This window comes from Lissotriton vulgaris, chromosome 9 (genome assembly GCF_964263255.1).
Source record: "Lissotriton vulgaris chromosome 9, aLisVul1.2, whole genome shotgun sequence".
Classification (NCBI taxonomy): domain Eukaryota; kingdom Metazoa; phylum Chordata; class Amphibia; order Caudata; family Salamandridae; genus Lissotriton; species Lissotriton vulgaris.
The window spans coordinates 608479237-608502014 of NC_141697.1; the positions used below are offsets into that span (position 1 = coordinate 608479237).

The 22778-nt window shown below is 45.9% G+C and overlaps 1 protein-coding gene across 1 annotated transcript in view; it reads right to left on the reverse strand.

The window, feature by feature from the left end:
- SPTBN4 (spectrin beta, non-erythrocytic 4) overlaps positions 1-22778 on the reverse strand; it is a 1634043-nt gene that overhangs the window by 1052496 nt on the left and 558769 nt on the right. Inside the window, exon 17 of the mRNA XM_086938242.1 lies at positions 21344-21546. Coding sequence (XP_086794368.1) covers positions 21344-21546 — 203 coding nt within the window. The remainder of the gene's footprint in view (positions 1-21343; positions 21547-22778) is intronic.

Here is a 22778-nt window from a genome sequence, read left to right on the forward strand (position 1 = left end):
CACTAGAACTTCGGGTCCCACTGCAAAGGCCGCATATGTCACCTGGCATGATCGACCAGCAGGATACAGGAGGCCATAAGGCCCAGCAGCCTCAGGGTCATTCTGACTGAAACCCGGGATAGAGACTGAAAGATCCTAATCTAAGCCTGAATATCCCAGACTCACTGTTCGGGAGGATATACCCGAAACCTCGTCGTGTCCAGAATCGCTCTGATGAAGAGGAGCTTCTGAGAGGGAATCAGGTGTGACTTTGGCACATTGATGAAGAACCCCAGCAAATGCAGGAGGTCGGACGTAGTCTGGAGGTGGGAGATGACTGCCCAGGGAGAGCCGGCCTTCAACAACCAGTAGTCGAGATAGGACAAGACTGAAACCCCTGATCTGCGCAGAATAGCTGGGACCACCGCCATCACGAGGGGCATTGGTAAGGCCAAAGGGGAGCACGGTGAACTGAAAATGCTCGTGGCCAACGTGAACCGCAGGTAACGCCAGTGGGCTGGCAGGACGGGGATGTGAAAATAAGTGTCCTACAAGTCCAACGCTACCAACCAGTCTTCCGAGTCGAGGGCAGACAAGACCTAAGCAAGCGTCAACATCTTGAACTTCTCCTTCCGGAGGAAGCGGTTGACGTTCTTGAGATACAAGATAGGATGCAGGGTCTTGTTCTTCTTGGGGATCAGAAAGTAGTGGGAATAACAACCAAGACCTACTTCTGGGACAGGAACGCGTTTGATGGCTCCCTTGGCCAAGAGAGCCGTAACTTCCTGCTGGAGAAGGGCCAGGTGATCCTCCAACATGCAGTGGTATTGCGGTAGCATGACTGGAGGGGTAGCCTCGAAGGGGAGGGAGTAGCCCCCTACGGACTGTCTGCAAAATCCACCTATAAGACGTAATGGTGCGCTGTTGGGGGAGATAATGGAGAATTTTGCCACCCACTGCCGTTTTATGTGCCTGAAATGTCAGACTAGGAAAGTTTGGAGGCGTCGGGAGGGGGTGTTGGTGGACTGCCCCCCCCCCTGGCCCCTGGAACCTTGATGGTTGTTCCCACGTCCCCGGCTGCGTGAAGGGTGGGTAGCTTGCTGCGGCCTTTGGCTCTCTGTGGGAAGTAGTGGGGCACCCCTTCCGTAGCCACGAAAGGGGCGAGTGGAGAGACCAAAGGATTTCGCACTAGCCTACGAGTCCTTGAAAATGCTCTAGAGCATTGTCTGCTTTGTCGCCAAAAAGGATACTGGAATTATCTGACTATGCCATGGACATTTTTGCATAATAGTAGATTTGCAACATTTGCCACATAATCAATCATCCGCCTCGTAAACTGCAGATTTGAACACAGAAAATTGTTTCATTGTTTCTAGCTCATACAATTCAAAAGTTTAAAAAAATGCGACAACCTGTGTTGCTGCGCAATTGAAGGCCCTTTGCAAAGCTGGACTGGTCACCTTTCTGTTGCCGATTTCGATATTTGGGTGTTAAACTGATAATAATGAGGTGCAACCAATGCACAGAGAATGCGCCGAGCGGGCCATGACGGAACCGCTCCAGCATCCGCACAGCGCACCCGCAGCTGATGACGGAGCGGTTCCGTCATCAGCATCCAAAGGGTTAAAGGCGAGATCGATTGGCTGTGTCAGTGTTATTTATCAGTTTTTAGACTAGACTTAAAGACACGTTGTTCTTAATTGATCTTCAAATGCATAACTTTTACAGACACCCTAAGCTATAATGATCGACTTCAGGGATAGTTTCCTCTGTGTCTTCCTATTGGCTAAGCGGTGCAGCTGAGTGCTCCCAATTTCCAATTCAACTTGTCCTATATTTCTACAAGCAGCAAAGTTATGTTTCATCACAGTGTCCGGTTCCGTCAGCGTTCTAGTTCTTTACAGTAGTTTATTGATGCTGCGAGCAAGACAAGCACAAGAGACCCAGCGGGAGTGCAGCCTGAACATGTTATGTCCAACGGGTTTGAACAAAATTCCACTTGTCACTTGTGTTCAAATGACACTCATCTCTGAATGAACATGAACCAAAGTAAAGTTAATATGAACGTGTTAAGGTATACGCTATAAAATAAACACTGTGCGCACAGAAGCCGAACATAAGGAGGGTGCACCGACCACGGCAAGCCGCCTCAGAGGCAACCACTTTAAGGCCAGTTAATACTTCTAACAGGAAACGTCAGAGCTTCTCAGGTTTCTTAATGAAGAGACTTGAGCCTGATGCAGTGGCTGCCCTCAAAGTTTAAGGGCGCTGTCTATTTTTCTGCATGCCTGTTTGGGGGAGCATCTCTGATATCAACTATGGGCTGAGTTACAAAGCACGCTCTTGTGAGGGCAGATCAATGTCATTCCTGGGCGGAGTTTCAAAGCACGCTATATCCGCTCCTGGAACTGCTGTCATTAAAAAACATAATGTGAGTAAACAAGCGAGCACCAGGAAGCATTTGAAAGCAGATGCTCAGGTAATGGAAGGTGGGAAATAAATGCTTTCCACATTAACTGCTTCTGAAGCGAAAGCTGTGACTAAAAGCGTTGTAGTGCCTGTGACTCCATGGATCTGCATTTCATAGAAGCAGAGAGGGGACGGATGTGGCAGGAAGTAAATCACAACCTAGACTGCGATGCCCAGAGGGAGGAGGAGCCATTGCGTACTCTGCAGGACGAAGCGTAGGATGGCCAACCAAAACCACCACTTAGTGAAATTGCCTGGGCTCATCCAAGCACCCAAAGGAGGGACAATTGAGAGCAATGGTCCTATAGAAAGCCAGAATTTCTGAATGGCTCAAGAAAGAAGCAATGGCAATCGTTGTGATTGCCAAAAGACAATAGTAGAGATACAACAGGTCTTGCAGACAGCGCAAGCACTGTCGAGGCTCTACCTAAAAATTCCCAAATAATGAAGCAATACTATTACAAACTGTGCTGTATGTTATGTTATGTTATGTTATAGTGCTATTATATAGCGCACGGCTACTCGAAAAGAGTGTCCCGGCGCTTTCCACCTGCAACTCAGAGTAAAAATAACACAACAGAGCAAGAACAGAATCAAAAACAAAAAGAAAGCAGTAAAAAGCCTAGAGATTAAAAAGCCAGGTCTTCAGGCTCTTCCTGAACTGGAGCAAATTGGTAGTGCTGCGGAGCAAAAGCGGAAGCGAGTTCCACAGCTGGGGAGCTTTACAGCTGAAAGAGCGCCCCTCCCGCACGGGCCTTCCTCACCCGCTGAACCACCGCTGTAAAAAGGGATTCCGACCGCAAGGAGCGGGCTGGACGATAGAAGGCCAGTCTACGCCGCAGATATCCGGCTCCTGATCCAAACAAAGCTTTGTGCATCAGAGTCAGGGATTTGAACAGAATCCGCTTCCGGATCGGCAGCCAATGGAGCGTCTGTAGCAGCCCGGAAGCTCGGGCTCGTCTTCGCAAGCCGAAGATTGCCCGGGCGGCGGAGATCTGCACCACCTGCAGGCGCTGGACCAGATAGTCAGGGAGGCCGAGAAAGAGGGCATTGGCGTAGTCTAGCCTTGATCCAATAAGAGCCTGCACAGTAATCCGCCTGTGCTCCACAGACAGTAGGGGCAGGAATTTGCGAAGCATTTTCAAAATTCCATAACAAGTGCCAGCTAGACCGAGAATATGTGTTCTCAGCGACAGCTGGTTGTCCAGCTTGACTCCCAGCTTAATACACTTTTCGAAGGAATAAAATAGCATGCAAATACCGATTCTTGAGGAAATACTTCAGCCTCCAAAAATGGATTTTACTCCACATTAACACACACATCAAAATCAGCACCCAGGAGTCGAAGACTCCAAAAAACAGAAGTCGACAAAAGTAGCGAACAAAATCAGTCAAAAAGTGACTGGGGGTCCCACTCTTCCTGGATCTGCGCTGGCTGGCGCGGAAAAAGAAAGAACTGACGTCAGCGTGCGAGGGCGGCGTCTAAGTAGCTGTTGCGACGTCATCCTGGCGACACAACGCCAATGATGAACGCGGAGCCGACCAATGCCACCTTCCGACGTGCAGAGGTACTGCTGGCGAAAAACTTTCTGGATTCAGTCCTGACGCCTGGGGGTAATTCTAAGGTAAGGAATCTATAACTAACATGTTTCTTTCAGATATTCCAATCAGTCGATAAACAGGAACTGATCACAAGTAACACTGAAATTACATTCTGTCGTTTATTCCATGTGGTTTCAGTGCGTCAAGGTGTTTGATCCAAAAGTTCTCCCGTTGTAGTAAGTGATTGTTATTGTCTCTGCCCTCACTTTTAGGTACAACTTCTAAAACTATTTCAATCGGCTGATGTTATGGTTTTGTTCAATGAAGGGCCAGGTTACAACAGATTTCATATTTTTAATTCTAATGTTACTTTTGTGTTCATTAATCCTGGTTTTAGTTTTTCTCTCGGTCATCCCAACACATACTTTGCCACATGGGCACTTCAAAAAGTAAATCACATTCATAATGTCACAAGTTGCTGAAACTTTCAAACCAATCTTGGTGCCTTTTCTGGGATATGTCATTGTGGAACCTTGAATGACATTATTGTTATGTTATGTTATGTTAAAAAATTTATACCGCGCACGTACACCGAGACGGTTTCTTGGCGCTCATAACAAACATAGCTAGCCAGGGCAGAAGAGTTACTCAAAAGCCACCTTGAAAAGGTGGGTTTTTAGGGTTTTGCGGAACAACTCATATGAGGTAAAATGGCGAAAGGAAGAAGGGAGGGAGTTCCAGTAGGAGGGGCCTAGGAAAGAGAAGCATAATCCTCCATGTTTTTTACGGCGGAATGATGGAGTGCAAAGAAGATTGTCGGCAGAAGACCGTAAGTTGCGGGTTGGAGAATATCGCTTAAGCTTGGAGGAAATGAACTCAGGGGCCTGGTTATGCAAAGATTTGAATCGGGTGCAGCCGAGCTTGAAGGAGCATCGTTTAGCCACTGGGAGCCAATGAAGGCTCCTCAGGAGGGGGGGAGACGTGCTGGTGTTTGGGTTGGTGGAACACCAGGCGCGCGGCCTGGTTCTGGATCAGCTGAAGTTTTTGAAGCTGATAGACAGGAATCCCCACATACAGGATGTTGGCAAAGTCAACTCTGGAGATGACCAAAGCCAGTATTACTAGTGTGAGTGCCTCTCTGGTTAGAAATCTACAGATCTTGCGAATCCTGCGTAGCTGGAAAAAGCAGGATGATGTTACTGCTGAGATCTGAGGTTTCATGGAAAGATCCTCCGAGATGATCACTCCTAGGCTTTTCACAGAGCTGACCGGGCATGGGGGGAGACCCAAAGAGGGGGGCCAGTAGTTATCATCCCATGGATTGGTTGGACCACCCACCAGGACAAGTTCCGTTTTAGACGGATTCAGCTTGAGCTGGCTGTGAGCCATCCAGTCAGAGATGAGTAGCATGGTTGTTTGGAAGTTGAGGCGAGAGGAAGGTGTAGTGTCCAGAGGGAAAATCAGTTGTAAATCATCGGCATAATTGTATATTGTAGCGGAGGAATGGCGAAGAGAAGCCATGAGTGGTTGCATATAAAGATTGAAAAGGAGGGGGGAGAGAGCAGAACCCTGGGGAACACCACAAGTGAGGGGGAGAGAAGAAGCAGAGAAGGTGGAAAGGTGGACTGCCTGGGAGCGGTCTTGCAAGAAGGATCGAACCCAGTCAAGGGCAGTGCCCCGAATGCCGGCGTTTCTGACACGGTCGATCAAGATAGAACGGGAGCCGACAACAACATCCCCCAAGCCCTCGTACTGTTAGACCTGTCGGCGGCTTTTGACACGGTCGATCATACTAAGTGTGTCCATCACAGCTGCAATCACCATCTCTGTAGAGTGCAGGGGGCGAAAGCCCGCCTGCTGGGGGTCAAGGAAAAAGGAAGTCTCAATAAAAGTGCTCAAACATTTAGTGACGTAGGTCTCTAAGATCTTTCCCAAAAAAGGGAGAAGAGAGATAGGTCTGTAATTGCTTAGCACTAGGGGATCTGCACTGGGCTTTTTCAGGATGGGTAACACTACCGCCTGCTTGAAAGCTTCTGGGACGACGCCTGATGTTAAGGAGGAGTTGAGATGGGCTAGAGCGGGGTCAGGGCAGTGCATAAAGATTTCTTTGAAAATATGTGGGGGGCAGCAGTCCTTCGGGGACCCGGAGCTAACTTTGTGAAGAAGACTGTTGAATTCGGTGATGGAAATGGGAGGGAAAGATAGGAATTTCTGAAGGTTTTCCGGGGGGAGGGGAAATGATTTGGAAGGGGAAGGTGGAGAGATATTGTTTTTGATTGTGGAGATCTTATCTTGAAAGAAAGCATTGAGCTCATCACACAAGACCTGAGTGGGAACGGGTGGGAGGGTGACACGATCAGGAAGGGAGAGCTCATTGACTATCGAAAAGATGTCTTTGGCTTTTGAAGCCGACTCCAGGATTTTACAAGAAAAGTAAGAAGTCTTAGCCTCTAGGATGGAAGATTTATATTTGCTGAGTAAGCTCGTAAATTCAGTCTTGAGTGCTGGGTCATACTTGTGGCGCCAGCGCCGTTCGGCCTGGCGAAGAGCTAATTTGTCTAGTTTCAGCTGGTCAGGGAACCATCGCTGGGCGTCGTGGGGGCGTGAGACTTTAATAGCCTTTAAAGGGGCTACAGTATCGGCAGCTGTCTTCACCCAGTGCTCGAGAGCGGAGGCTTGGTGAGAGACAGATTCTGAGGCTGATGGAACTGAGGCCGCCAGAAGAGAATGAAGTATTGACACATCAGCGTTCTTCCAATTCCGAGCTGTGATGCTAGCGGGGCGCGGGGGGCGAAAAAAACTAGGAAGATCAATGGAAAAAGAGACAAAGTAATGGTCAGACCAGGTGCAAGGGGTGATCAATGGAGGCGAAAGATCGAGGTTGGCCGTCCAGACCTGGTCAAGTATATGACCCTTACAGTGGGTGGGAGCAGAGATCAATTGCTGACAGTTCAGGCTAGTGAGGGTGTCTGAAAACAGCTTAGAAAGTCGGCATTCTTGGGGGTCGGTGGGCCAGTAATTAAAATCACCCAGGATAAGAATTCTGGAGTGATTTATAAGAAGCTGGGAAAGAAGTTCCCCGACTGCTTCAGCAAAAGACGGCATGTAGGTGGGAGGTCTGTACATGAGGACACAGATAAGGGAGGTGGTGGTTGAGCGAAGCTGGATAACAAGGGTTTGAGAGTTGGGAATGGGAGTGCAGTTTAAGGTAGAGAATACGTGTTCTTTGCGAATAATAGCTGCTACTCCGCCGCCAGCTTGCCCCCCGGGGCGATTAACATGTAGAATGTAATAGCCGATGGGGAGGGCGGCTAGAATATCGGGCGCAGAGTCTTCTGTCAGCCAAGACTCAGATAAAAAGAGGATATCTACATTAGTATCATCTAGTAAGCTGTAGATTTCTAGTTGGTGTTTCACCAAGGAGCGCGTATTCAGGTAGAGGATAGTAAGAGTACAGATGGCAGGTGTAGGTGATGGGGAGTTAGCGAGAACATGGGAGGGAACAGGTCCGGGCGGGTGAGGGAGAACCATACAGGGAGTGGTGGAAATGCCGCACTCCTGAGCCCGCCTGATGGCCTCGGGTGGCAGGGGGACTGGGTGTTGAAGGGAATATAAGTCCGCAGGCGAATACCAGAACGTTTGGGCAGGGTGAGGGGCCGCAGGACGCAGCCGGCCGCGGACGGGCGCAGACGGGCGCAGACGGGCAGGACTTTGGCTTGACTTCGGCGCGATGTCGGCGCTCCCGCTGCGCTCGTCCGCTGCGGTTCCGCCATGTCGTCATCTTATGTAGATGAGGCATTAAGCCACTAGACCGCTAACCTGCGCTGTAAGAGGCAGGGCGGAAGTGGATCAAACAATGCAGGGAATGGCGCTCTACAATGCGACCCTCCGCACAAACGGCACTCAGCCGGGGCGGACCGGGGTCTAGAGCTTAGAGAAAACAGGTGAGAACTCTCACAGTCCCTAAGCGTGAAGCCAGATAGGATTTTAAAAATAAATACAGTGAGTTAAAATACACAGCGCGAAGTGCGCTAATCCGCTTTAAAAAGCAATTAGTCAGCTTGTAATCAGCCTGGCAGGATAGGGCGATAGCGAGTATCCAACCCGGCCTGGAACGCCGCGTCTGTCAACTGTGGCCCGAGTGAATCAGAAATATATACAGCACAGTCAATAGCCACTAGACCGCTAACCTGCGCTGTAAGAGGCAGGGCGGAAGTGGATCAAACAATGCAGGGAATGGCGCTCTACAATGCGACCCTCCGCACAAACGGCACTCAGCCGGGGCGGACCGGGGTCTAGAGCATTATTGCAGTTGTTACAGTTATGACAGGGAACTGTCCCTTTTGGTTTGGTTTGTTGGTTGTTCTCTTTATGACCTTTCAAGATCTCTCCCAGATTTTTCCCCCTGTGATAGGCAATGATCGGATTTTCTGCAACCAATTTTTTAAAATTGGGCTCCAATGTCAGGATGGCCAATGTTGTTTGATTATTTTCTTGAAAGGACCGCTCACTGTTGAAAATTTAGACACAATTACCATGCGATTTTTAGTAGGTTTGGTTTTACCAGAAAGCAATTTTTGTGAGATTTTGTGTGGCAGTGTAGTTCAGCTTGTTTCAGAACCACTTTTGGATATCCACGTTCTGCAAATCTGTGTACCATGTTTTCTATCCGTTCTGTGGATTTGATTGGATTGGATACTATTCTTTTGACTCTGAGCAATTGTCAGTACTGTAGGTGATGTTTTAACGATTGTTGGTGAAAGCTGTTGTAGTGAAGTGTGTTGTTTCTGTCAGTCTGTTTCCTAAAGATATCAGTTTCTAGCGTATTTTAGTTTTTTCTGATTTCAACATCCAGATAGGTGATGCTATGTTCTTGTATGTCATAGGTAAATTGAATCCTTTCTTTGATTCTATTCGCTTAAGGCATTGGAAAGTTCTACATGTGACCCATTCCACAAGATAAAGATGTTGTCTATAAACCGTAGGAATAATTTGGTGTGAGCTTTCCAAATAACGGTGGATAAAATGTTGTCCTCCTCAAATTTACTCATAAAGAGATTCGCATAGGCTGGTGCGGCACAATTGACCGTTGTAACCTGTCACTTCATTGAATAAAACCATAACATCAGCCAATTGAAATTTTTAGTTTTAGAAGTTGTAACTAAAAGTGATTATTTTTTACATAATACATGAAATGTTGTACTCTTTTAGGTGTTAATCTGGTGCTTTCTTAAGGGACGAGTTACTTATCTTCGGTAACGATGTATCTGGTAGCGACACAGTCTAGCCGCAGATTCCTTAACTTAGAATATCCCCAGGCATCAGACTGGATCTGGTAAACTTTCCGCAGCAGCACCTCTGCGTGCCGTGGGCGACGCCGCATGGCTCCGCCCTGACATCGTCCATGGACGTGACATCAGCAGAGCTATATATGTCCCTCCCGGCATGCTGACATCAGTTTTTGTAGGAGAAACTTTTCTGCGCCACAACACGGAGCCACCACCAAAAACTGTGAGAATATGGGAACAGTGTGCAAAAATTGTAGAAAATAGAAACACAAAGGACAGTGCCAGGCACTGTATCCTGCAAACCAGTAGAAGGAAGAGCAGAGCACAGCTCTGGGAAGCACTTCCACAAATGCGAAGGCTAAACCACCTGTGGAGGAAGAAGAAGATGTGAAAAAACAGCATGGCAGACGTCAGAAGCCTGCAACTATAGTGCATAACCGTGAAGGACCACAATCCAGAACATACGATCAGGGAAAATGTCAACATAAGACATCACCAGAAGAGACGTTGCAACCCCAATAAAAGACCAATAGAATGTGGCAGAGCTGATAGACTTGAACCAATGGGTCGCAGGGGTGGTAAGAGACCCCAAGGCGACGGAGAAGGGGAGAGCAGAGGGTGGGATAAAACCTAAATAGATCACACACCGTATAATCCAGGTACAGGGTTGGAAAGGACGCCTGACATATGAGCATACCGCCCAATCACGTGAACGGGCGGAGTAGAGCAAGGAAAACAGAATGAACACTGTATGTCGGAGTGAAGAGAAAAAGTCCCCCTATAGAAAGTCAAACCACCCGGAGGGAGGCAAGTATAGAAAACCCCACCTGAAAAGGTCCTCGCAGAACGGGTGGGCTTAAGGAATCTGCAGCTAGACTGTGTCTCTACCAGATACATCGTTACCGAAGGTAAGTAACTCATCCATCTGATAGAGACATCTAGCCGCAGATTCCTTAACTTAGAATAGATACCAAAGCCATATCCATAGAGCAGGCGGGTCTGCGACTGAACCCCATGAAGATCCCAAGGGAATGTAGCCATCAACAAGGTGACAAAACACGGTGGGGACCGAAAGCTAGCGCAGCTACAGCAGACCATGAAGCTCAGAAAAGAGCGGAAAACATGGGGAGGCAAAGGCACCGCCAGCTGTCGAAGAACAGTATGAAAACTCTGGTATGTATACCGTGTGAGAGAAAGAAAACACATACTAGATATGTAGGTGTGAAAAGGAAAGTGCAGGACTTCGCGAGAAGTGGAACTGAACCTAGGACTTGAGAGATCCACAGGATCTGGCGTGCCGTACGTAAGTAAGGCCCAGAGAGATGGCAACTGGTATGACAGAGTTAGCGCATAGCCGCATAGTATGCACAACAGCGAAAGAAGCACTGTTGAAACCCGCACCAGTAAAATATGTGTGACAGCAGTGGCAGGATGCCAACCCAATGCCAGAAAATGCCAGAGGCACGAGAGACAGAAGACAAGCCAGTACATAGTCGGTCTGTTCACAGATATGTGAAAGGGCTGATGGCAACCGGCAGATGCGCCCAAAACAGGACTTACAGTAAGAACGATAGTCAAGCGGAAGACTTGAAGGCACATAAGCAGACCGTGTGGAAGGTAAAACCACACTAAGCATAGCAAATCCCCTCCTGTAGGGTAGCGTGAGCAGCCCAGATGAGAGAGACGCAACAGCAAGAAGGCAACCAGCAAAAAGTGGACCAGGCAAGCCAGACACCTATATAAGAACTTGTAGAACAAGCAGACCGGGTCAAAGACCACGGACACCATATGAAGGAACGTAGCCAGCAAGATTCTACTGTGTAAGAGCACATCAGACATCAAATAAGAAGAAAGACACACAACATGAAGCGTTATACAACAATAGACTAGGGCATGCAAAAAGTACCAACAGACATGCGGAAGCAGAACTGGACAGGACAATGACCAGGTCCATAAGCAACATTCACCTCTCGCCCGGAAGGAACGATCCCCCGCAAGATAGAGGAGATGGAGATAGGCAAGATAGTAGTAACAGTCGGGACCAACCTAGAGGTCCCGGGACCCAAGAAGTGAGTATCCTGAAGAGAACACTTCCCTTGAGAGTGTCAGAGAACGAACCCAAAGCAGAAGCGTGGAACACACCTGCGCGGGAACAGCAGGGAATGAGGAAAAACTGCTTTTGGGAAAGTGGATAGAAGACGAGGCCATAAGACAATGTACAGCAGAGACGGACATGTAATCCGCTACCTTGAAAGACAAGCCTAGTAAGGGCTGACAACACAAACAGACCAGGATGTATCCAAGTTTGCGCTAATAGTAAGAAACGTACCGCATAGCGGAGTTTGTCCCTTGCAAAGCAAGGACAGGGCCCCAGCCGTGAAAGAACAGCATCTGAGGTGAAAGGAACAAGGGTCCTGAGAGAGCGAGGCCGGCAAAAGAAGAGCAGCCATTATAGACCAGAGGATCACTGCAATGCTGAAAAAAAAAGGACCTCGTCAAGGCAGGCCAGGGAAAGGCTGCACGGCAAAGAACCCATGCCAAGGCCTAGAATCACTACAGAGAACTGGAGACAAATACAACCAAAGTGTAAGAGAGAGGCGCTAACAGCAGAAAAAGAGAACAGCCTGACCTCTAGAAGGATGTCCGTGAGGAAGACTCCATAGGAGCGTGCTAAGGCAGTTACCCAATAGCCCGCAAATACCCCACATAGGGTAAGTCTTAACCCCTGCGAGGAGAGTCCTCTTGGGCAAAGCACACATTCAGAGGACTGAAAGGAAAGACATAACCACCCATCCGGCTGTACTGAACGAGTACTGAGATGGCGGAACAACCGCTTACACTATCCAGGTGCTACGTAAGGAACCAGGACTTGTTTGAAAATCAAACCAACAAGGCAACATTGCCTACGCAGAGTAAAAGAATACTCATGAGGCAAAAAAACGTACCGCGAGAGTCACTTTAGCCCAGACATGAGGCGGGAGACCGCTGAATCTGCGTGGCTGTCAAAAAGGTCCACGCCATTGAAAGGCAGATCTCTAAGAGCATCCCGAACATTGTCCGGGACACGACTGTCGGGCAGCCAAGCATGGTGGCACAAAGCCACAGACCGAGCAACAGCTCGTCCCACCGAGTCAGTGGCGTCAAGGGAAGAGTGGAGGGAAAATTGTGCCTTTCCCCTGCCATCATGCAGAAGGCAAATCAATTCCACCCGCTGGCCTTCTGGAATAGAAGGAAGAAGGTTCTTGACCAAGACCCAAAGGGTAGAGGATGCGCGTGCGAACACGCAAGCATTATTCAATGTGCGAATGCCAACATTAGCAGAGGCGAATAGCTGGCGACCACATGCGTTCAACCACCTAGACTCCCTGGTGGGAGGTAACAGTGGTAAGGCGGAGGAAGACTGTAAGTCAAAGGCTGCCTGAACAACTAGGCCCTGGGCTCTAGGGTGATGGGATGATGGGATAGGCAGAGCGGATCATCCAGGGCAGGATGGTGTCGACGAGCTATGGCCCGATCAACAGGGTCACCAGAGGAAGGCCTCGCCCATGTGCCCAGCATGATGTCAAACAGAGATGCCCAGAGGGGCAGCAAAGGCACCACCTCAACCGGCGTGGAAATAACAAGGACCCCCTGTGAAGGTAAATACAATTCATAGGACAGGGAAAACAAATTATGTATATAACCCTAGGCATTCAATAATAACATAAAGGAAAAGTGGGATCGCAATAAGGGAGAACAAATAAGGCACAAAATCCATTAAAAATTACATTATTTTTAATCTACACATATAAATAAAAAAGACAATTCATATCATACAAATGTAATCAAAATCAATAGTACATAATTAATCATATAAAAATTCAAAAAACAGTTTTGAATAAGACAATGAATCTAAAATCAAAATCAACTAGTGGCATTAATGAGTCTCTACGCGCGTTTTGGCGTCAAACAAAACACCTTCTTCAGGAGCCACGAATATTTCTGTGAAAAGACATAAAAGTTATGACTATTAATTTACTATTTACACAACACTACACATAATTAATACAAAGTTAATCATCTGCCTTACCCACTAGACATTTGTTCTCTTCTTTGTACAGTGTTTCCCTTTTCCCTTTTTGATCGGACATTCATCCTTTATAGTATTCACAATATATACTCAGAATAAGATCACAGTCAGTTTAGTGAGCATTTGCATTTGTTACTTTTAATTTTTATTCCATAATCTTAGTGTTAATGTATAAGCAGGTACTAGCTGCCTATACAAAAATTGCAACACGATGAGGCAACTACATAATTCATGCCCAGTGTATTCAGGAGATTAATATTTCTAAAGGAATTCCTAATTCTGTTAATTCCTATATATGGCACATGGCTGTCATTCAGCGAAGCAGTATTAATAGAAGAAGGGTCTTATTGTATCTTCGATTACCCAAGGGGAATTGAATTATTGTATCTTACCATTTCGGGATAAAATGATAAGAACCTTATTCCTAAGAAGTACTTACTTTAAAGATTCGCAGATGTTGCCTTTCCTGACCAGTCAAAGATATGTTGACAGGTTAACTTTATAGGGTGCAATTGCACTATCTTGACATAGCTATTTCACTCCGCATCAAATGAACGAAGTAGGCAAAATTCTTAACTCTGTTTTAATTCGTCATAAGAGGATTTGGTAGAGGGGTCTATTATATAGCACTCACCAATTAAAAACTTTGTCACCCGTTTATGCATAAACGGGTGACAAAGTTTTTAATTGGTGAGTGCTATATAATAGACCCCTCTACCAAATCCTCTTATGACGAATTAAAACAGAGTTAAGAATTTTACTGTTTTAACCGGATGAAATGTAATAATTATGACTTTGCCTACTTCGTTCATTAGATGCGGAGTGAAATAGCTATGTCAAGATAGTGCAATTGCACCCTATAAAGTTAACCTGTCAACATATCTTTGACTGGTCAGGAAAGGCAACATCTGCGAATCTTCAAAGTAAGTACTTCTTAGGAATAAGGTTCTTATCATTTTATCCCGAAATGGTAAGATACAATAGTTCAATTCCCCTTGGGTAATCGAAGATACAATAAGACCCTTCTTCTATTAATACTGCTTCGCTGAATAACAGCCATGTGCCATATATAGGAATTAACAGAATTAGGAATTCCTTTAGAAATATTAATCTCCTGAATACACTGGGCATGAATTATGTAGTTGCCTCATCGTGTTGCAATTTTTGTATAGGCAGCTAGTACCTGCGTATACATTAAGACTAAGATTATGGAATAAAAATAAAAAGTAACAAATGCAAATGCTCACTAAACTGACTGTGATCTTATTCTGAGTATATATTGTGAATACTATAAAGGATGAATGCTCGATCAAAAAGGGAAACACTGTACAAAGAAGAGAACAAATGTCTAGTGGATAAGGCAGATGATTAACTTTGTATTAATTATGTGTAGTGTTGTGTAAATAGTAAATTAATAGTCATAACTTTTGTGTCTTTTCACAGAAATATTCGTGGCTCCTGAAGAAGGCATTTTGTTTGACGCCGAAACGCGCGTAGAGACTCATTAATGCCACTAGTTGATTTTGATTTTAGATTCATTGTCTTATTCAAAACTGTTTTTTGAATTTTTATATGATTAATTATGTACTATTGATTTTGATTACATTTGTATGATATGAATTGTCTTTTTTATTTATATGTGTAGATTAAAAATAATGTAATTTTTAATGAATTTTGTGCCTTATTTGTTCTCCCTTATTGCGATCCCACTTTTCCTTTATGTTATTATTGAATGCCTAGGGTTATACACATAACCACCTCAACCGGCTCCATGTGGAGAAGATCCAACAAAGGCAGGGAAACCACAGGGGGCTGAAAATGAAGAATATCTGCCGCCCTGTGAATAGCCCGTGCGTAGGCAGCACTAGCCTCAGTTGCCAACCGGGGAGGGGACGATAAACTATCAGCAGGGGAAGGTTGGAGACTAACCCATCCACTAGACACCAAAAGTGAAGGAGCCAGAGGCTCATCCGGAAGCCACGCAACACAAGGTACCTGCATCATGTACCGAAACGACCTCAGATCAGGAGGTCCAAAGGAGAGTCAACCTCTTGCATAAGAGGATGAGTAGGCGTCAGCACCGGCGCCAACCGACGCCGCTTGGGGTTGTCGCATCGACGTCCGAGGAGTCGGGTGGAACACCAACCTCATGTAATAGAGGAGGCGTGGACATTGGCACCGGCGTCGACCGAAGTCGAGTTGGAGTCATTTGGACGTCGACGACCTCCTAAGGGGGCTCGGCCTAGTCGGCATCCGACATTGATCCCACTGCAACATGTGGGGAACAGAGCATCAAGCCAAGCGCCGCCTCCGACGTCCGCGCAGGAAGCCGCTCAGGGCTATGCGGAGACTGAAGGAGTAGGCTGGACGGCCCACGGGGAGGACCCTCTTGGCTGTGTCCCGTCAGCGTTGTATCGGCTCCGGAACTGGAGTCGATGCACACAGCCGGTGCCGAGGACGAATCCGCTGGTGAGGACCCGACATGAGTGCCTTCCACCTCTATAGGATCCAAAGGCGCACCTGGGAGAGGGGTTGACCCAAAATAAGAGTGGAGTGCTTTAGAAAAAGATTTGAATTGAATTGATAAATGGTGTCACATTTTAGAAATGTTAAATACACCGATGAAGAAGTTTGCAAATCTATTTCATGAGCTGTGCCAATGCAAGGACCTACCTTTCAAAACAATAAGTATGTATTACATTGACAATAAAACTAGTGAACTAGGGGGCGGTGTACTGAAGGCCAGGTTGCAATGCAGTTGATGTTTTTGGACATCTATTGCAACTTGGCCATTGTTTTGTAAAGCAACTATATGCCCATGCATCAAGCTAGGATTTTGCGAGTCCTTAATTGCGGTTAATAAGGAATCACAATTAAGGACTCGCAAAAGCCTATGCATGTAGGGATCGCAATAAAAGTAGCGATTCCTACACATTCCTTATTTGCGAGTCACAAATTGCGATTCGCAAATAAGGAATGGCTTTTTAAAAAAAATAATAATAAGACATTTCTAAAGCGCCTGGCTGCACAAAACAGTGTGTCCCCATGCTAGAAGCTACTAAATCATCGAGAGGCAGTGATAGGGGGGGAGGCCAAGGCCTTGACAGAAATGATTAAGTCAGAGGGAAGAGGAGCGTTTTCAGTTTACCGCGGAATCTGGCTTCCGAGGGTTCCATACGGAGATCCAGCGGAAGCGCATTCCAATGTTTGGGAGCCAAATGCCTAAACGAGCGTCCGCCCATCCTGGCACGTGTGATACGAGGGGGCTTGAACAGCATTGTTCCGGACGATCTCAGGTTCCGGATGGGACGGTGGACAACAAGGAGGTTTTGCAGGTAGCCTGGGCATTTGCCATAGGCTATACGATGCGCGAAGCAGAGAACCTTGAATTTAATGCGCTCCCTAACTGGGCGCCAGTGGAGTTTGGTTAAAGCAGTCTTCCCAGAGGCACTGCGAGGAAGGTTGAGCACCAAGCGTGCAGCTGCGTTCTGAACGCACTGCAGTTGGTGGAGGTGCTTTTGACTCAGGCCCACTAGTGTAACATTACCATAGTCAAGATGGGGTGTGACAAGGGCATGGACAATGGTCTTTCTTGCACTGATGGGAAGGAGGTCTAAGATTTTTCGAAGAGTTTTATTCATTCCTATAGGCCTACAGGCCCATAGGAATGAATGGGAAATTGCATGTGCAATTTGCGAGTACCAATAGGTTCTCGCAAATTGCGCATGCAATTTCAAGGGTGCAAGGGTGTCAAAAGGACACCCTGTTCCACCCCCTGAAATTGATCTGTGTACAATGTTGCGCAATCACATGTCCAAAGGACATGAGTGTGTGTAACCTACAACTTTGAAAAATGCACTTTAGTGCATTTTTTTACGTTTTTGCAAATTACCATGAAGTTCAACTTCATGGTGATTTGCGAGACCTAGTAGCAAAATCGCTACTTCAAAGTGGTTCTTGCATTATTTTTTTTATTTTTTTCACAGAGTTTTATATAGCGTGAACTTGACCTTGAATCGGGTATCAGATCGCTTTACATCGCACCTGTTACGTTACATGAGGACACACATTCATTTTTTTGTTAGGCCCGGGGAGATTAAGTGAGTTGCCCAGAATCACAGGATGTTCAGCTTCACTGCCGAGACTCGAACCCAGTTCCCTGGATTCAAGGTCGACCGCCCTAGCCGTTAGGCCAACTCCTCTCTAAAAATGCGATTCTTTAAATGCCATAGCAATTTGAGAACTCGCAATTAATTGTGAATTCTCAAATTGTGAGAGCCTTGACCCCTGATGCATCCCAAAAGCTAATTTTGCGATCGCAAATGGCCGATTTTTGCGAATCGCACCGTTTGCGATCGCAAAAAGCTTTGATGCACGTGCCAACTAAATACAGATTCACAGGGGGTTGCAAGATCTCTCACTCAATAAATATTAACTAAGCAGGAGATGTTTTGCAAACCATCTGCAAATCATGCAATGGACAAATGGCAGGCCCTATGCAGGCCTTTGGTCCCTGCGTGTGCATTGCTAAGAAGATTTTTTTTTAAACATCCGGCGTCCCCGTTCTGCTGTTAAAACGAAAGTGTTCTTGCTAAGGTGCTTACAGTGGTCCCTAGAACTACTGGCTGCTCCTTCTGACAACAGTAGTCTTGATTAACAAGGGTGAAACTGTGCCAATGGTTAAAGCTCCCCAACTGCAAATCACTTACCATTCAGTGGATCAAAGGTTGCATTAGTAACAGATCAGGCTTTAGTAACAGATCAATAGTTTGCAACTGCGGTCACAAACTACTGATCCACCTCTTAGTGACTGACTTATATGACAAGATCAATCCATTTACGCGCTCTCCTATTTGCGATTCGGAAAGTGTTTCTTTGTGCAAAGGTGTTCTTTGGTCGCAGGCTTCACAACCGCATATCACCTCTGGACATCAATCCACTAACTGTCTTTTTTACACACATTTTTACTCTCCCATATATGTTCCCCACTTTTCAAACATGCATTCTGCATAGATGTTCATACATCCCTGTCCTGGTGATGAGTCATGGACTGTTGGCCATTAGTTTGGGACCTCAATAGACACATGAATAAATGGGAAATATGGTCTTTATCTTGCCAATAATAAACCGACTAATATGTTTGTTTTACTTGTAAAACGTACAATCTAGAATGATTTTTTCACCTTAAAGCGCTGAGCAGATATCCTTTTTTGGCATAATTTCACTTGAGTTGATCACAGGTGAATTTTTTGGCTAGCTATATCTGTGTTTTATTTCTGCATTGGAATGTATGCTCTAAAACACTTAGGGGCTCATTAGGATCGCGGACGGACTTGAGTCCGTCCGCGACCCCAGAGTAGGAGGGAACGTCCGCATGGGCAGCGGTGTTCCCTCCGTGCAGATTAGGATGTGACCGCCAGGGTGGCGGTCACATCCTCTATCTTTAACATTGCGGCGGGTGCAGCTTCAAGCTGCACCCGCCGCAATGGTAAAAATGCATACATTGCATTTGTATGCAGAAAGCGGCAGGCACCGCGCGGTGCCTGCCGATTTCTGCATACAAATGCAGGGGGGTACCGCAACGGGCCCCTGAAGTCAATTTCCGTATGCTTTTCCACAGCGGAAAAGCCGCCGTGGAAAAGCATCTCTTTTACTCTATCCTAATATGGCTGGCGGTGTCTGATAGACACCGCCAGCTATGTTACAGCTTTTCCGCCGCAGTTGTAAGTCAACCGCGGAGGAAAAGCAGCGGACTGAAACCAGGACCCACCAGCCATCCTAATGTGGCGGTGGGTCTTTGGTGGGTCTGCAGAGGATTTTCCGCATCCTCCGGGCCGGCGGTGGCTTCCGCCGGCCCGGAGGATGCGGAAAATCCTCCATCCTAATCAGCCCCTTAGTTCCGTTTGCAAATCTGTTGAGTCATATAATATAGAAGTGAACATGAAATTATACCCAAAAAACATTGTTTTCTTGAAAATACTTTTTTGGGGGTGGCTTGTCACTAGGGCACTTGGATTTGATTTCTCTTTTAAGGTGTCCTAATGTATTTCCTGAGCAGGAGGAAGATCCATAAGCCTATGACCCAATCAACAGCTACTCTGAGGGGGAGGAAGGTCACTGCCATGTCATGTCGGGAGGGGCTAGTGAGGCTGAAGTTTGTGGTGGCATACTCCCTCCCGCATTAGCAGGTTGCTTTATGGGGTACCCATGGCACCATTATGATGGTGAAGGTTCAGGGAGCTCAAGATGATGTGAGGTAAGCAATTATCGGCGAGCCATTGCTTAACTCGGTCTTTGCTCCTGTGAACACTGGAAGGGCAAGCTCACAGAGCTGAAGACGAGTTGATGGTGTCAACAACTGAAAGAAGCTAGCAGACATGCAGAGTGATAATGAGCAGCTCCTTTGAAAACACATAACGGGATGAGTATTATTTATGGCGGCACCCCAGATCTATACACTCACCCAACTGATATCTGGTGCGCCAGTGCGTTGTACAAGTGGTGGCCAAATTAGTGTTGTTTTTTGTATCAAACCTTAGCAGAGAAGTTTTGGAAATGTTCACTCGTACACCCATCATTGGACCCTTGATCCCAACCAATTGACAAGAGTGATCCCAGGACTCCCTTGGGTTGTATAAATATTTGGCATGATTTTGACAATCGCTGAGATAATTGGGATCCGGCATCAGAGTCCCATCAAGAAACACAGATCTCCATAAACGAAACACGGATCCTGTGCATTTCCTTCACACTGTAAAGAGCCAAAAGAAGTCAATCTGGCCGAAGGAGAATTTTTAAGACTACAAGAAACAGATGGCACTGTGGTAAATAGAAATGAACGTAAAAAGACAAATAAGTGCAGGGGCTCAAAGGTGTTCTTAGGAGCACCCCTCCGCAGTGCTGAATACCAGGGTTGATGAATATTAGTTTTCATTCCACTTCATGCCTCTTTCTTCCACCACCCTGCGCTTCCTATCTCTATATCTTACTCTTGCTGGTTTGTTTCTCTTCCAGCGTTTTCCCTTTATCGCTGTTTTCCAATCTTTCTCTTACACCTTATTGCCATTTTATCTCTCTCTTGCTCAGGATTTACGTTTCGTCAATAAAAATAAGTCCTGGTCCGAAAAAATGAGTGATGCTTACTGTACTTGAAGAGGAGATTCGAAGTGGGGATAACAGTCATGCATGGGATCACTGTTGGCCTGAAAGCATGCTCCGAGCTATTCTGTCAAGAATGGCTGAAGTGTTCCTTTGGATTTTTTAATAGGCTGGGGTATCTAGTCAGTTTCGGATAGTGTTCTATCCGACTGTTTCCCCTTACCCCAGACCCATTCTTGTCCCTACAACATACATATTTTGAATGAGAAGAATTGAATAGTCAACAAGTAGAGCAGATAAATGTAAATTTGTGTGTCTTGTAAAGCGCACTGCTACCCGGAGGCGTCCTGGCGCTATAGACCGCTGGGGAACCCGTCCTGGCTTTCCCTGTGAGATGTTCCCTCATGGGTATCTCCAAGGTGAAACCAGGCATCCCCTGCGTTTCTGGGGGGCCGTTGTGGAGATGAGGCAAGCTAATGCCCAGAGTTGCCGAGTGATAAGAAACATACACTGAGGTATCTTAAAAAGTATGTCATGCCACTGAACTTTCTACATTTATGCTTAGATGCGAATTCGATGGGGACATTTGTAGTTTTAATGTGATTTTTTTTTTTTTATATATGTGTTTTTGTCTAGAAAAGGACTAGTGGTTCTGACTTTTCTAAATCAAGCCTTTATTACCCCTTTGCTTCATCCCTTCCATCCTCCCACAAATCATTTTTCAAGTGAGGGATACAACCATGGATAAAAAAAAAACTATTACGTTGATCTGATTATGGCACGGTACATTTCCCTCAAATTATTGGAAAATACAACTGCTCCACTTATTATTCATAAATAACACAATTTTAATATAAAAAATAAACTACATATATACACAGCAACAAACGGGACCAACCTCTTTTTTATAATTTTAATCCGCTCCAGCACCCTGTCCGAGTAGACATTTCCCAGCCGGATGAGACTCTCACCAGCGTCAATCGCCAAGTTGATTTTCTGTTTATTCAGCTCCATGGTGGTGAGAAAATTCTTGTGCTTTTTGATGGCAGCTTCAACGGTCTCCACCGTGTTGGGCAGTTCAACATGAGCCAAGGTAGATTCCTAAAAAAAAACAGGGAGGTAAAGAACGAAAGATTAAACATCCACTTCAGTCACTGGACTCTATATTCACTCGCTAGGAGATGGAGGAGATGTAGTGTTACCAGATCACTTGTCAACTGTGGCAAGAGTAGCAATAGAAGACTACAAATCCTGGAATGTACTGATTTGTGAAAGGAAACCTTGGTGGCATTGAGATACTTTAAGCATATTATACCACTCTTGGATCCATTCTGCACCAATAATTCCTAATTGAAGAGATTTCATTGGCTGGTGCTGATATACTTTCCCATCAATATTTTCTGCACCTCACAAGTGAGAAAGAGACATTTGCACCAAATGACCAGTGCAAAAGCTCCATCTTGCAATAGTCAGTTAGTAAGGGCAAAAATGTCACTGCTCTAGTACCAAAGATTTAACAAGGCCCAACTGAGCGATCCTTTGGAAGAAGCCAGTGAAGGGGAGGGAAGCGGAGAAGAGTACAAAGCTTCCATATAAAAGAGAAGGGGCACATGGAGGAGGTCTGCCAATTCACTGAATTCTGGTGAAAAGACCAGATCCCAACAACATTCCATTTGTCTGTACTCAATAGCTTTTTTATTCCAATTGAAACGGAATGAAAGCACCGCTACTGCTGAACAAGTAGAAGAAAACACAAATGCATCTGCCAATTCTTTAGCCTTGTTACTCAGCTATCTCCAACCTTTTCTTTAGTGGGAGCTACTTCTAATTGGTGAAAATCATCGTGAGCTAATGAAAGCTAAGCAACTTGCCGATTGTTATCAGACACCCCCAAGCACAGCTTCATTGACTAAGCTTAATATCCATCTAGATGCAGATGCTATGGTTTGAACAAAATACTTGGGCTTGGGGCACTGAGACAGGGCTGCATGTGCGTCAGTGAGATCATTGTGTTTGGGTATGTATGAACATGTGTTCGTATGAATAGAATATAAGTGTATGGGTGACTGAGAACCTGAGTCGTATCTACTAGTGGCACTGGACATATCTTTCACCATATGTAGCTCTGTTATATCTATAATTCAAACATATAACTATTTTCTTTAAAAGAGAAACATTTGCAGTGCGGAAAAATGTTCTGCAAAAATGTCCATAATATAGAACATTTTTCTGCACTTAAAATTTCTCCCATTTAGGACAATGGCTGTATTTTTCAGTTATAAATATGAGACAGTGACTACCAGCCTCTGGGAGCAAGATGCCTACTGTGTGTA